Consider the following 15944-nt stretch of genomic DNA (forward strand, 5'->3'; position numbering starts at 1 on the left):
TCACTGTGATATAGTAGCCTCTCTAGGTTTGCATAAGAGCACATTTCTCTTACCTGCAAATCTTATACAATGCTCAGGTAATCTTACTAGTGTCCAGCTCTCACAAGCCTTATGATGCTCCAGATTCTGTAGCAACAGTCTTAGCAATAATCTATAGGAATCGCCCTCTGCTCCCAAAATCTTTTGATATTAAGAGTGATGAGGCACTCAGGGTGAACTGGATATGCACTAAAAAAGAATTGCCACTTTGTAAAACATGCTCAATGGTGAGTTAGTCTTCTATGATTTTTTAGCTGATGCTTAAAGTCTCTTACAATTTCAAGGGAAACACTATACTGAAAAGCTCAGAGGAAAACATTTGCCACGATAATAGTGTGTAAACAATGTTGGTGAAGAAGATGACACAAAAATTGATTTGGAAACAGTATGGTAGAGGATTTTGCAAAAGCTGAAACACAGAAAAACAGAAAAGGATGAAGTGCAACACACAGAAAATATATGGAGAGTGTAATAGGAAAGAACCGTGGACAAAAGATTTTGCCTCACTGAGTCTGCAGTCAGACCCCCTTCTGGGAAGGCTAATATGAAATGAGAGACTAGATAGAGGTGAAGGTAAGGGCCAGGGACTAACAATACGGAGTTTAGTAAAAGCCTTAAAATAAGCAAATGGAGTATTTTCTTATTTTATCTGCCTTCAAAAATGGTAACAAATCTTATCATACTTTCTCTGGAAGGACTTAACCGTAAAAAAAATTAGATGATGGTACCGCAACTATAAAAAAGATTTCCTAAGAATTTGCAGAATTCTATACACTTTAGAAGACCATATTTTTCACTGAAAATGGTGCCAAAGTAGTAACTGACTTAGTTGTGTTTGACTTATTTTTTTTTTAATTTGATGCAGTTATTTTGCCATTGAAGAGACTCTAAACAGACTTACAACAGAACTGTTTTTACAAAGACCTACAACTTAACAAATGTGATGTACAGTGAAGTTGCACCTAAAAATGATGAAGAATAACTAGAGCAGAGAGGCCAGCTAAAACGACTCACTGTGTTCTGTACAGCATTAGTGATAGCTGACAACATGCCACGAGATCCAGATGAAGGAGAAGAAGGAATATTCTCAGAAGAGCTTTGGTCCAGAGAATCTTCTGCTTCTAACAAAAGAAAAGAGCAAGCTGCAGCATACTTTCAACTCTACAAGTCACAAATTACAGTAAACTGGATTCTGCGATCAAAATCCTAAAATTTTGTAAATTGGACTAATTTGGCAGTGTCAAAGAGTTTTGTTCAATTTCAGTGAACTTGAACTTACGTATAATTGGCGTTTCAGCTGCAGGAGGCTCTGCCATTTCCGAAGATGCTGAACTTGCGTTATGAATTCCTAGGGTAGTTCCTGCTTTTTCCTTTACTGCTGTTATCCCATGACCTGCAGCAGAAGCATATTTTAGATTATATGATTTGAAAACTTATTACTAACAGTGCAGAGTATTCTTATACTCCACGAATGACAATCAGAATAACCATTAAACTTACCTCAATAGCTTAATTTTTTTCTAGGTTAATAATTCACTTGCTCTACTATATCCAGTATATTAACTGACTAGAAATGATAAAGCCGAAATATAATACAAATGACACTGGATCTGAAATGTAAAACTTGTTTCAGTGGCACGCATTAAGTTTAGCTCCCTGCTTTTCAAAATGCTAAATATTCTATTACAAACAGTTTAAACAGAAATTGATGGTACTCCTAATGCCACAGGTTTTGGCCTCATCTAGTTTTCAGAAGTCTAGAACAATTAACCCACAATTAATGGACTGTGGGTGACTGCAGGGCTGAGGCAAGGAATCTGTTCTTCAGTCTGCTGCATAGGTGCTATGTTAGGTAAGTATTTTAGGAATACTGACCCAGGTCCTCAAAGTTATTTCAGGATTTAAGCTCCTCAGTTGCACATTTGAAGTCAAATTCTAAAGTGTCTCTCCTCAAAGCTGCTATTTAAATATACTTTGTAAAGTCTGTTGGTGTCAGATGACACAGACAGAATTATTGTTCCAGTGGCAGCTGATCTCCTACAGAGATTTTACCACCCTTACCTGATGCATACATAGTGGCTCCCTAACTCTCTGTTCTATTAAAATGGTCTAGTTTAATGTAAGGAATATATGTTATTAGTGTTTTTATCTGAATGATTTTGACAGAATGGGATTGCTTTGCTGCTTTTCTACAGACTTCATACTAGCAGATCACGTGGACTGGCAATATCCCACTATAGGATAGGGTGTGATTGCCTGGTAGCCAGCAAAAGGAGGCAATAGCTTCCTAATCTGCACCAGCTGTAGTTGAAAAACGCTGCCCTTAAAAAAGACTACCCTCAAATTGTCTGCCTATTCTGCTTCTGGATATATCCACAAATATGTTCACGATATGCTTCTCTCATTACAAATGATCCAGCTAGCACATCTTCCTTAGCTGGAAGTTTCTGCACATCAGCTGAGACACAATAAGTAAACAACCAACCAGACGAGCAGTATTTCTTCCCAACACAAAATGAAATGGCTTCAGTGACCCTATTGGACTTTTTCTTGCACAGTACACCATTACTGCATCTCACGTAAAGCTGATCACTTCTAGCAGTAGGACAATACAGAGTGCTTTAACTATCTGTCTAACTACTTATGAGAAGTATTAATTACAATTTTATACTTCTTTGCTTTGTTACCTTAAACTGAACTGTAAAATAGATAAATGAGTTCAGAAAAGGCATTAATACAGATGCTCAGGCAGATACCTAGACATCTAAGGCACAAATTCGTTAAATGTTGTCTATACTTTCCCGCAGCTGTATGCACTTCCTATTAGGAAAGTTCAAAGCATCTTTTCTTAGTTATATTAACTACAGCAAAATAGCCTATCATTTGCCAGTGCTCTACAGTGTTCTGAATAAACATACACCTATACATATATGTGTGTGTGTAGTCATATAAATATGATCTTGAACATTTGATTAAAGAGAGATGCAGCAAAACTATTTGAAATGGAGTAGGAAGAAGGAAAGCTTAGATTTATGATTCTATGATTTCCAGATGGGTTACACATCAGGTGCTCTACGAATTCAATAATAAATATACTCTAGAAAACATGTGAAGCAGCACTACTGAAAGACCACATAGAAGAAAACTGGAGTATCTGGAGGTAAACACAAAGAACAGATGTCCCCTAAGGAACAGGTGAGCAGAAACAAGTAATTTTTTATATGACAGCATAAGCTGCATGGTGTCCTGATGTTTTACACTGAAACAGAGAAACGAGGCAGGTAAATGCTTTTACCTGTCTAAAGAAAATATGGCCTTTGTCTATTTTATCTCATGTCTTACAAAATGTAGCACTACATCCAACTGTACATGAGATACCAGGTTATGCACCACAGTGATTTAAGTCATTGCTGAGTAACTTCCTGCCTTTTACAAAACCTGCTCCAATGCAGATACTGGAGAGGAGGGTACTACTTTGTCTAATCTCCATCTCCTGCACATTTTAATTGGTTCAATGAAAATATTAGCATGAATAGATTCTGCGGTCATTTATTTACTCTCCAAATTCCTGGGACTCACTTAAATAACTATTAATTGTGCTTTTAAACTAATGTAATAGATATTCCACGTCACATTCCTTTCCATTTCTCCTGCTCACAACTTTTAAAATGATCAAAAGAGTTCTATTCTTTCCATTGACTTACTTTTTCTTAAGGACTTGACTTGCTAACAAACTATTATTGTCCTGTAATTATATAAAAAATTAACTACGAACATTAAACAAAAATTTCCTTTTAGCTGTGTGCGGAAGTTATGGATTTTCAGATTAATTTCCCAGTTTTCTTCTGTATCTAAACATGTTTAAATTTTTTTTAATATTCTGTAATTTTGTTCTCATAGTTTTGCAGACAAGCTTATACTTCCAAGAAAAGGAGGGGGACAGTTGCTGTACTGATATTTACAGACTTAGAAAAGGCAGCATTTTCAGGGCTGTGGTTACATGCACTAGAATGAGAAGAAAATATTTCAGGTCAGCTAGGAGTGGTTTTGCTGAACTAAGCTGTATGGCACGTATGTTTGACTACAACAACAAAACCAGATTAGATCAGAAGACCACAACTGAAGCAAGTCAGCACAAACACAGCAGATATGCATGTTGCTCTGGAAATGAAAATGATTATTTGTAATTTCAAAAGGCACAGAAATAAAAGAGGTTATGGGAGATGAGCCTACATTTTAGAGATAAAGGTGCACTGGTTTTGTTACACTGGGTGTGGTAACGCAACTGAGATGATATTGTAAGCTTTGGAACACCTCCAACACCTCTATCTACTCATCTGTAACAGCAGAGACAGAAGAGCTATGCAATGGGTATTGTTCACTGCACGCTTTTTGAATAGAGCACGCTTTTTTCCCTACGTTGTTGCTTTTATTTTTCTTGCTTACATGATTTCTTCTCTTTCTATTGGCTGGCAATTTCAGCAGAATATTGTTGTTCATCTTGCTAGCTGGAATATTCCATTTGAAAAGGAAGGTTTTGCAAGCAGTGCCTAAAAATGTGGCCTGCCTTTGAGTTTGCCTGATCTGCCCAAGGCCAGGTTACAGTGCTCACAAATGCTTTAGTCAGATACATCCCACTTCACTTTAGGCTCTCTTTATCTTCCACCTCCCAGCATAGTAGCTTTGGATTCCCTGCAGAGCTGAAAGAGGCCAACAGACACCTCCAGAGGGCAGTTCAGCATGTCTGAAATCTAAATCATTCTCTGTAGGAATCGCTGTCCCTTGTCAATCTAGTACTCCCAGGCAACTGGACACCCTGCTTCAGTGGTACAGATGGGGAGGAAGAGTTTGAGATTTTGTCCCTGGCTACCACGCAGTCTTTGTCACTTGTGTTGCACTGTGGGGGCATTTCTGATGAACAGACGATCAAATTTAGTCTAGTAAGATGAATGAAGCTTCATCTGGTTCAAGCTAAAGATGAAGATCGAGGCCTTAAATTAGCATCTGGCACTGACTGAGAAACTGAGGAACCTGAAGATGGCTGGGGGGGAATCACTCCACTATATAAAGTATAGATATGTGGAAAAGCCAGCTGTGCTCTGGTTTTGTACACTAAAAAAGTGGGACCCCATTGTGCTCACTTTGAGGCTATCCTATTGGCACTCCATACACTTCAAGGCTTTAGAAAAATACTCTTCCTTGTAATTATAACAAAAACACAGGCTAGATGCTGATAACACTTATGCTACTCAGTCTGTAAATCAGGAATCACGCCAATTAAGTTGTAAATGAGACTAGTTTCAGATCTCCTTATTGCAATGGTAAAAGGTTTTAATAACAGCAATAGGCATAAAGGCTGCTACAACAGATTGTTGGTTCTCAACCTCTTCTAGATCGTAAGTCCATGTTAAAAGACATAAAGGAAGCAAACAGGACTGCCGTCCCCCAAAGCATGTCCGCAATTCCTCCTGTTACCTGCATTCAGTACTCTTAAAAAGGAAGAACTGTGAAAAACGGGTTTGCTGCTACAGCAGCTGTAAAGTGTTATTTACGAAACAGTTGAGTGACCACCATGTGATTTCAGGCCCCAAACCAGTTTCCCCTTAATCAGCTGAATTTATGCAATGAAAAAAAAAAGTCTGAAGAGATTAACTGTCCTTTTTATGACCACATAAGGTACAAGCATAACACCCAGCCTCTGGGTTTTTTAATATCATTCTTTATTTCACAACAGGGGAGTAGTATCTATAGAGAATGGAAAAAATATTCACATCATTTCAATACTTTAGTTTCACATTATCTGAAACATTTGCATTTCCATTCCACACAGACTCCAATTTAAGCTATGCAATGCTGATTATTACGCATACCCATGCGTAATAGTATCCAAGCTCAACACAGTGACATCAAAAGTGACATTTCATTCTGTCATACTGAGTGACAAGAAAAGGTTTTCAGCATACCAGGGAGAACTATGGGTGTCTGATATTTTCATGTGCTATTCTACCAGGTGAAGAACTAGATGAGAAATATACACAAGCACAAAATAATCAAGATAGCAGAATATTAATTACAAGCAATGCATGAGAGAGGTGCATTAAGCAGCCTTCAAGTGTGAACTTCAGAGACCATGTAAATTAAATAGCTGGGTTGTATTTTTTATTACTTTTATTGTGTAAGAGGTATTGTCAGATGTTAGTCTTACCAATGGCACTAGAGGTTAAAAAACCCAAACTTCCATGGAGTGAAGCACATCCATACAGCATGATCAAGAACAGACTTTGCTTGGAAATGCAGCTTGTTAAGCACTACAACTTAAGCACCTCACGAACACCGTAATTCATCCATACAAAACAATACAGCATATGAAAGGCAAGGCTTGTAGGAGAAAGTAGTAACTTTCATTAAGCTAGCAGATAGCTTAGTTGGAAAAAAAACAGGCAAGCTTTCAAGCATGTTTTTAAAAACGGAAGTCACAAGTTTCAAGTACAGACTGAGAATGTATTTTGCCTCACTTAAGCTCTGGGGATAAAAGGTTTGCTGTTACAGCTAAGCTGACCTAATGGCTTCTTGGTGCTGATATGGGAGGTTCTGTTACTTCCATGTTCCATATTTGTCCCTTCTGCTTGCCCTGGCACTTATCTCAGAGTTGGTTCAAGGTACTGAAGAGGCAGAAAATGGATTTTTCTTTTCTCTAGAGTTATTCTTATGTCAGTTTAGCTTCCTGAACTGGACTACCAGGAGCTCCTGAACTGGACTACCAGGAGCTCAGAGGAGCATGAGTGCTGGCACAGGGAGAAGGAAGAAACATGCAAGGACAAGAGAGGTGCAGGACTGCACATTTCAGTGGCTGCTAGCCATTAGATTGGCTTAGCTGCAATGGCAACCCACTGTTAGAGCAGAGTTTTATCAACACTGTTACTAAAAGACTGGATGGTGTAATTGCTGATTTTCTTTTAAATTGTGTTTTTTAGTAAGAGGGTAAAATGGTGACAATAAGTACAACAAGTTGTCTCCAGATCACACTGAGCCTACTTCTCCCAGCAACTATTTCAGTGCATCTACTCCACTGTGGTTCCACAAGGAAGGAAACCAAACTTCTCACACCTTTTAAAAACAAAAGAAAACTCTTCACCTCATTAACGAGGCAGATTCAATAACTTTCTTAGTGTGACATCTAGCGTCAGACTCTAAGCATGGTTCAGGCAGTGACTGCTACTAATCCAAAAGCATTACAGATTCTGTTGTGTAGAGGAGTATCACTTCTGCCTTGTGGCAGGGACCTTGATCCAAATAATGCTAAAATCAGTTCAAAGACAACAGACATTTTCTTTATAATACAAAACCATCGCCAAAACAATCACTGGCTATATGTGCAGAGTTAGTTAAAGAGGGGTAAAATACAAATTATTTGGAAACTACCTTATTATTAGAAACTAAAATCAGCTATGCTAAACAATTTACAGCCATGCAGTAAAAATGCTAATCTGTTTGGGAGCTCTAAATCAGGGTTGGAAGGATAATGAAACTGAGAACCTTGGACATCATTTCAGCTCAGTCTTAAAGAGGAAGGAATGTAAGAAAGAAATTTTTTACAGTAAGAATGATCGTTCACTGGAACAACCTCCCCAGGGACATGGTAGAGTCCCCATTGCTGGAGGTTTTCAAGATGTGACTGGACAAGGTGCTAGACAATCTCACCTAGGCACCCTTTCCCACAAAAGCCTGGACTAGATGATCTTTCAAGGTCCCTTCCGACCTGGGCTGTTCTATGATACTATTTGTTAAAAGCTGAATGTATTTAGTTAGGCCTTTAAGATGTTATCTAGTCCACCTCAAATTGTTTCTGCTGTTTTTACAGAGTGCAATTTTGAAGAAAAATATAAGGAATAGTAAATATTACATTGTCATATAATATAATATTTTCATACTTAACCAGACAAGCAGCTGTGTTGTACAAAGATAACGACAGAGCAACAGAAAAATCACATACTGAAGGTGTTGCTGCTAAGTCTAATTCCAAGAAAGCAGCTTTACTTATACCATTTGCTACACTGAAGGAATAAGCAACATTAAAATGGACTGGATCATGGCAAACCTGTTTGCTGATGTAGAATAGGAGATGAAGCGTTGGTTGAACTGCTCAGATATTAAATGGAGTAACTTGAAGGGGAGTAATAAATATTTAATAAAAAGAAGAAAGCTTATAGAAATTCCCAAGAGCTTTAATTTTTTTTTCTCTCTCTGTCTCTTGCTAGGAATTGTCATACTGAAGCAGATATATGGTACATGCAGTCCCACATTCTGTCTATGACAGTGACAGACAGTAAATACTTCACAGGATCAAGCATGAATTTCCATAACAAACAACTAGGAAATAAACCCTCTATATCAGGATTATAAACTATTACCTGCTGCATTGATTTCCTGGAACAAATCTAAGATTATCTATGTGGTCTTCCAAATTACTTTGGGCTCAGTGAACAAGGAAGAAGATACATTTGATTTCTGCTTAATTAAAAGTCTATTTTATTTAATAAATTCATAAAGAAAAGTTAGATCCAAACTTATTAGATAATAATATGGGAACTCAACCCTACCCTGATACCAGGGTCAGGAAGTGTGTCTTAAGTTGTAGATTCCAGGAAATGGAAGACAAAACAGGGGAAGTGCTGCTTTACACACATCTGGCTTTAGGCTCTTTCCCAGTTGCTCTTGGTCACTGCCAGAAACTAGATAGTAGATGGGTCTTCAGTGTGACATAGTGTAACCATTCTCATGGAAAAAGAAAATTTAAAAATAATTTTAATTTTACTTTTCTGTATGTGAATGCTCCTTTGCCTAGGCAACTTGACCTGTTCCAACTATGCTCAATTTTAAATAATAATAATTCTAAAAATATATATACATGTGATGATATGCCTATTCAAAACAGACAATATCACACAACCTTATCAAGTCAGGCTGCCTAGACAACAAACTTGATTGCATATTTACACTCTGTGAAGAGTTACGATGCCAATACAGTCAGACGGTGTGTTAAGAAGACAGTATCAATTAAGCATGAATTTTTAATGTATATAAACCAAGATGTTATATGGCCTATATAAAAATGAGATAACATCATTAAAAAGTCCATGGAAATCCACAGAGATACAATGCTGGCAGCAGGTTTTATAGACAAAAGCAACAAACAGCTGTAAAATGGTACGTCTTATTTACTTATGAGACAATAAGAAGGGATACAACACACATTCTTGTTTGTCTCCCAAACTTTTTCCAACAGCATTCATAATTTTCAGGCAAGCTCACATCAGTTAGGCAAGAAAATATCTATGGCCATACTGTCCCACAGAAAATGTATACACTTTGTGACACTAAACTCATTGTTCAGTGAGGCCAAGATTTCTAAGCAACAGAAGACTGTAAGTGAGATTGCCCCTGCAAGAACAGTAACTGTTTGGTAACAAATAATCTTATTACTCACAAACAACATTAGAATACTATTTATTGCAAAAGCTAAACAGAATATAAATATGGCTATCTCACAGGCAAAAACTGAATATCCTGAAAGAGCTGTTCCAAGAAACCCACTGCTGCAACTATAAAAATGAACTGAAGAATTCATCAGCATTACAATTCCAACTCATCAACAGTAAAATTACTTTTATGCACATAAATTTTCTGCTTTAGTTATTTACGCTAAGCCAAATTCTTTTCAGAATGCTGCTGTTATGATGGCCTGAGAATGTAAGAGAGGCAAGGCTCATGGAAGTCTGTGAAAGCAGTACTCTTCATTAGACCTACTAATAGTGGTGGGAAAAAATGGGCAAAATTTTGACACAGACACCCTTCTTCAAGTCTGAAAGCGATGTGTTAAACTTTAAGGTTAAATACAAGTTGAGAACACTTACGTAGTTCCACAGCTAGTTAAGCTGCCCTTGTCACCACCAGCATGTTCTGTGTGTTCCCGTCATTTCCCATTCAGTAGCATTTGGGTGATCAAATGGTGAGCCAGATTAGGGAATTTACAAACTGATCTAGCTGAAGATCCAGCTCTTCATTTCTACTTTTCAAAATCAGTCCCATAAAACAGCTGCCCGCATCACTAAATGAAGGCTACTGTTAGTATAAGAGACAGAAGAAATACACTGCTGGGGCAGGGCAGGCCTGCTCCTTTCAGCAGCAACCTTCACTTATGTCAATTTAAAAACATCTTAGCAACCCATTCTGAGTTTAATTAGATATGTTAATTGGTTGGACTGTCTGAAAGAAAAGGTAGTTACAAACTCTTGAGTGTGGGTGTTACTGAAAAAAAGAGAGGATAGGGGAAGTTCCCTCCTTCTCTGAGAAACAGAAATAATTTATTGCCCATGGAACAGAGGAGGATGAGGAAGAGAATTATTTAGCCTCATATGGGATCATAAAACCGGTATCTCTGTTGCATCCGTTATTTTTAGTAACTAGCAATTAATTTTAATTCCTAGGTTCATTTTTTGAAGGTGTTTTGTGGATCCTTTATGAGAACTGATTAGTTAACAGCGTAGTAGCTCTTTTGTGAGAAATGACTTCCCAGTGGTAACTAGGTATTTGCATGCTTCGCTTTTTGTTTTTGATGTGTAACGATCAAGTTTTACCTCAAGTCTTCACAAGGACATTTTGTACTGACATAGTATTGGAAATGAGAGGAGAGGGAGAGGGAGTTTAAGGGTCCATGTTTCAATATGTTGCTCTACTCTCTCAAGTCTGGTGTTATAGCTTAACGGTTTCACTGGGTGTCAATGAAAGCTGAAATGATTTACGAGAAGTGAATTCATATTGTGTAGTCATGGTGTATAAACCACAAACAAGCATGTGCACGAATCTGGGTTGGTGTGCTTTGACTTCAAAAACCATAAGCCTTTGCCTGATAGTAATTGTATCAGATCATGTATCCTTTCTGTGAAGAAGCCACAATGAGGTAATTCACTAACTTTACAAACAAGCCATGTCCATAATCTGACCCGAAGAAATATTTATGTGCTTTGACAGTTTAGGAAGCTCCTTCTTCCTCTTAAAAAAAATCATGCTTGCCAAGCATATCAGGACAAAACTGTCTGTGAATCTTTAAGATACAACATTAATGTCTCTAATGACATATTAAAATTACGATTTATTTCCACGTACTTTACTGATTGATGACTTACCCACTGTGGCAGAAGCTGATGACAGGAGAGACTTTCCCCAGGTACCCCACACTCCCCATCTACTTGCTTTAGACGAGGAGTCTGTGGCCTGTAAGAACAAAAATATTACTCCACTGTCTAAAAGTCATGTTTTCCAAAGGCAGGAGGAAACATTAAGAACCTGTCAGGCAACAAAGTCCAGCGTTTAATAAATGATGATAGATTGGGTATTATGTGGAGTTCAAGCTTCTGTGCACAAGCAAGCAGAATGGGAAGCTTAGTTCAGACCACCTATTACTGAAAGCGCCTAAAACCCCAGAGGTGTTTTTACAGATGTCCTAATATTTCTTCAGGCACACGATCCTATAAAGCCATACAAGTTTATTAGGGCTATTATTAGGGAAAGGCAGGAACCTGTCTCCTTCCTGAGTTCTACCAGGAGCCAGAGTTAGAGGCTTCTCTGCCTGAGTCTCCTTAGAGGTGTAACCCAGTAGATGTGCACAGGGAACTCCTCAGTTCAATAAAAACACAGCCATAGGAGGTGCTGCCCACCTTTTACATTAATGTGTGGTATTAAGCGATTATCAGTATTCCGTATTTAAATCATATTAAGAAACTGTTGTCTCAAGAAAGTCTCCAGTAACATATCATCCCTGCACAATCAACCCCAAACCAAAAGCTAATGTATCCCAACACAGCTCTGCATTGTGCAGTGTACAGATCCCTGTGGAGGGGATCACTGGTAGAGGGACTAAAACAATGTTTTAACCTTTTCCAATTTGTGGATGCCTAAAATTTTTCAGTGGAGTTGAGAACATCTTCAGCTATGTCACATGTATTGGATTTGGATGCTGTATAGACTGTAAAAAGGCCTTGTTTTTCTTAGTTTTCTTTTATTAACTTGCAATTACTCACAGGACTCCCAAAGGTCTGTGCATCACAAATCAAAACCTACTGACCTAGAACAAATCAAAAACTACCGGCCATTTCACCAAGCGTTGTGAAACATGCACTGTTTTCGTAAAGTCAATGACTTGAAAATTAGCACATACAAGATTCAGTGCTGCATATTAAGCTTAAGTTCTGTCCTCTTCTAGGTTCATTCTGCGAACTGAATGAAGCAGATTTGTACAGAAAGCCAGATAACAAAATCACAGGAGTATTATGACTATACAAAATGGACTAGATTCTTAATAAGATTTAGGCTCTGGTATAGTTTTACTGCAACCAGGCTAGAAAGACCAAATTAATATCATAATGGCAAAGAGAAATTCAACTGTTCGTAGTTTCCAAAAGCTTGGTGTTGCAATTTAACTTTTTTATTCCCATGCAGGTTTTCTGTATATAACTCCCTAGGCTTTTGTGAAAAACAGTATGTACATTGTACAAAATTCTGTCCTTACAAAGCAGGGAGGGGAGGGCTTTTATGGAAAAGGAAGTATTACTTACTGGACTGCTTTGTTCATGCAGTGTTTGTTCAGATTCAGGTTCTGCATCAAGGCTTACAGTCTCATTGCACTCACTGGGCATGTCTTCAGTCGCCTCTCCGTTGGAAGGCAGTCTTTCAATTATTTTTTCAGTCAAAGGGTTTTCATTAATAAATATGTCTCCTTCCTGTCTATTACTGGCACTCTGAGCGGCCTGTCCATGTTCATCTTGTGAAGACTCATGCAAGACTTCAGCTTCCACAAGGTGTGGTACTGACTCGTGAGGCAATACCTCATTGCTGGGCATTTCCGTTACTTCAGGTTTTTCTTCAGATGGGATGCCATCACATATGTCTTCAGACATTTTCAATTCTGAATATAGAAAATAAATTATGTCTTTTAGTTTGCATAAACATTTGAATGACTATAAAATATGCAGCATTTACCATAAGCTATTACTGAAAAACAACACAGCCTTGATGTAAGGCCTCCTGAAGCATGGTACCCTGTGGCACATGCATCAAGCCGGCACTGGCATCATGATGATACTCTGAATACTCTATTCACCTTGCAGGATCTCACTCAAGTACAAAGAGCAGCATTACTATTTTCCAAAATATGGTTTGGTGAGGGAGAAAGGATGTTCATTTGTCTGGAGAAGCCAAATATAAGAGCTTCCACATGGTTAATTCCTGTGTTCCGTATTAGATGTGTATGAAAGACCACTGGAGAACAGGATAATCTGAGCTGCAATAGCCAAGCACCTCTTGCTCTCCTTCTCATCATTTCCACATACACAGGTTCCTATAGCCTGCTGACTGACGGAGAGGATGACAAACACAGCATGACTAATCCTGTGGTGATATTTATGTGTTGGAGAAGGGGCATAATTTGAGAACATGACAGGCCATGGTCCCTGCAGCCATTTCATAGACAGCAAGCATTCATTGCTCACACTGTTTCTGCATCACTTGTCTCAAACACTTACTGTTTGGGGAGTGCAACGCTTCTCACCTGCTCTTAAAATTCCAGCTGTATGATTAAACTTCAATGCTGAAGCCAAGGTAAGCTTTCATGAGGCACAGTTTTGGTTGGAGTTTTTCTGGTAAGTTACAAACCAGTTTTCTCTTATTCACTCCTTATCTTCCAATGTAACTTTCTTTTTCTAAGTATTTTCCACCACTGTGCAATGATCAGACTGAGGTTCCAGGAAGGGAAAGAAAGCAGATTAAGGGGCGGCACTGGCAGAGTCCAAAAGGACTACTGTACAGTGATTATTACCACTTACGTGTTGGCAACAACGGTATGCCTGGCACTCTACTCAGAAGACAACCCTTGACAGAGAGTTGTCACTGCAAGCTCTTGACTGCATGCTGAGTTGCCTGGCGTAAAATAAACTCACACAGTCCTCTCTGTAGATGTTGTCTCTTCATTGACTCCCATATTAATGAAATATGGCTTAAAGCTTTGTACCTGTTAGGAAGGACTGAGGTTCTAAGAGAGACTGAAGAACAGGAAAAAGAAAAAAAGGCAAAAAGCAAAATATAACTGGGATTTAGGAGAAATCTGCCTGAGAAGCACGTATTTAAATTAGTGTATTTTATTAAAGTCTATAGAATCATGTACATCTGTGGCTTTAGCAGCCTGTTTATCTAACTTGAATGTAGATCAGCTGTTTGAACAGTTCCAAGAATAGCATTTGGGATCAGTGAACAAGAAACATAAGTAAACAAATAAGCACTTGGTACCAGTTATATTACTTTAGTTTACACTGTAACTTAAATTATCTTCAGAACACATGCATTTACAAGTCAGAATCTTTGCATTTGCCACCAGTATTTGCAGTTTTCCATTACAAATATAGCAGATACTGTAAAATGCTTTAGTGCAGGTAAGTATTGCCATTGTTTTAACAGTACTCGCTGTGTGATGAGCAGCATCACCTAAATAAATTTTTTTTATTTGTAAACCAAATTCCACCGTCAGATACGAGAATCCGCTACCAAAACCTGCAAAATCTGTACACACATGCATCATAACTTTGCACGGGGATTAGATCTGAATGAGAAAATGCCCAACACCAGTACAGTTTTTAAAGGATCACACGTATACATGCACACGAATTTTTGCAGGACTGGGTCATCCTTGGGGACCACTCGGGCCAAGGTCCCTGCCGTTGTCTGCTAAACCTTCCTTATAGGAGCAAAGCACATAACAGCAAATTACCACATCTGTCAGAAACCACGAGCTGTGCTTGACCCGGGGGGTAAGGCATCATTCAAGCTGTCATTCAAGCTGTCATCCCCGAGACTATACTGATCTAAATCAACTCGGACAACTCCGCCCAAAGGGAATTACTCTCTACAGACAGCTCATGAGGGAGATGCCAAGGCCAGCTCCGGACCGGGCGGCAGGCGAGCGCCCTTCCCGCAGCGACCGGCCGCCCTGAGGCGGCCAACGGGTGGCGGCACCGGCCGCCCCTCAGGGGCCGGCGGTGGCGGCAGCTCCCGCCGCGGCTCGGTGGCACCTGCCGACCCGCCGCCTGAGGAGTTTAATCCCGCCTCGAAAGCAAAGCCCAGCCGCCGACGGGCGCCTTCAGACGCGGATCAACGCCTCCGTGAGGGTAACTTTTTTTGGCCGGCGGCACCGCGCTCCCCTTTCCCGCGACGCGTGCTGTTACTTCTCCCGCGGCGCGACGCTGCGGGCACGGCGAGCTGAGGCAACGCGCCCTCGGTCGCCCGGCGCTCCGGCCGCCACCTGCCCCCGCGCCCAGGGAAAAGCAGGAGCAGCCGGAGCGCCGCTCCCTCAAACCCGCAGCGGCCACAGCTTCCTCCTCCCTCCCTCCCTTCTTTTTTTTTTTTTTTTTATTCTTTTCGAAATCCCCTTTGGGGTAGAGTAATTAGTGAGGAGCCCGCAGCCAGTTTCAAAAGCGGCAGAAAAAGAAGAAATCGCTGTGCTCCTTACCGCTCAGCAGTCCCCTTGCCGGCGCGCCCCCTGCTCCTTCCCCTTCTCCGCCCCGCCACGTCGGCAGCAGCGGGGGGAGGAGGCAGAACAGACCGGGCAGCCGCGGGCCGGCCGGGCCGCCGGGAGGAGGGAGGGCTGGTTCTTCTTCCCTCGCTCTCCCTCCGTCTCTCTGAGGCGGCCGCCTGTTGCGAAGGGACTGCTCCGCGCCGCTGCCGAGCCGCCCCAGGGCTCCAGGCCGCGGGCCGGGGCGGCAGCACTGACCCGCCGCGGAGAGCCGCCCCGGCCGCCATTATCGCCCCTCACGGCCCCCACCTCTCTACGGCCCCCACCTCTGTGCGGCCCCGCTCGG

The 15944-nt window shown here is 40.3% G+C and overlaps 1 protein-coding gene across 3 annotated transcripts in view; it reads right to left on the reverse strand.

Annotated features, from left to right (window-relative positions):
• FAM114A1 (family with sequence similarity 114 member A1) overlaps positions 1 to 15823 on the reverse strand; it is a 38338-nt gene extending 22515 nt beyond the window's left edge. For 2 of the 3 annotated variants that reach the window (XM_052780258.1, XM_052780256.1), the window contains exons 1-5: positions 15596 to 15823; positions 12654 to 13003; positions 11226 to 11313; positions 1319 to 1432; positions 1054 to 1160 (exon numbers count right to left, since the gene is read on the reverse strand). In XM_052780258.1, coding sequence (XP_052636218.1) covers positions 1054 to 1160; positions 1319 to 1432; positions 11226 to 11313; positions 12654 to 12995 — 651 coding nt within the window. In that variant the 5' untranslated portion in view covers positions 12996 to 13003; positions 15596 to 15823. Of the gene's footprint in view, positions 1 to 1053; positions 1161 to 1318; positions 1433 to 11225; positions 11314 to 12653; positions 13004 to 15595 lie in introns of those variants that run through there. The other variant, XM_052780259.1, reaches the window with a different exon arrangement.
• Positions 15824 to 15944: the final 121 nt, after the last annotated feature.

This window comes from Harpia harpyja, chromosome 2, assembly GCF_026419915.1.
Source record: "Harpia harpyja isolate bHarHar1 chromosome 2, bHarHar1 primary haplotype, whole genome shotgun sequence".
NCBI lineage: Eukaryota > Metazoa > Chordata > Aves > Accipitriformes > Accipitridae > Harpia > Harpia harpyja.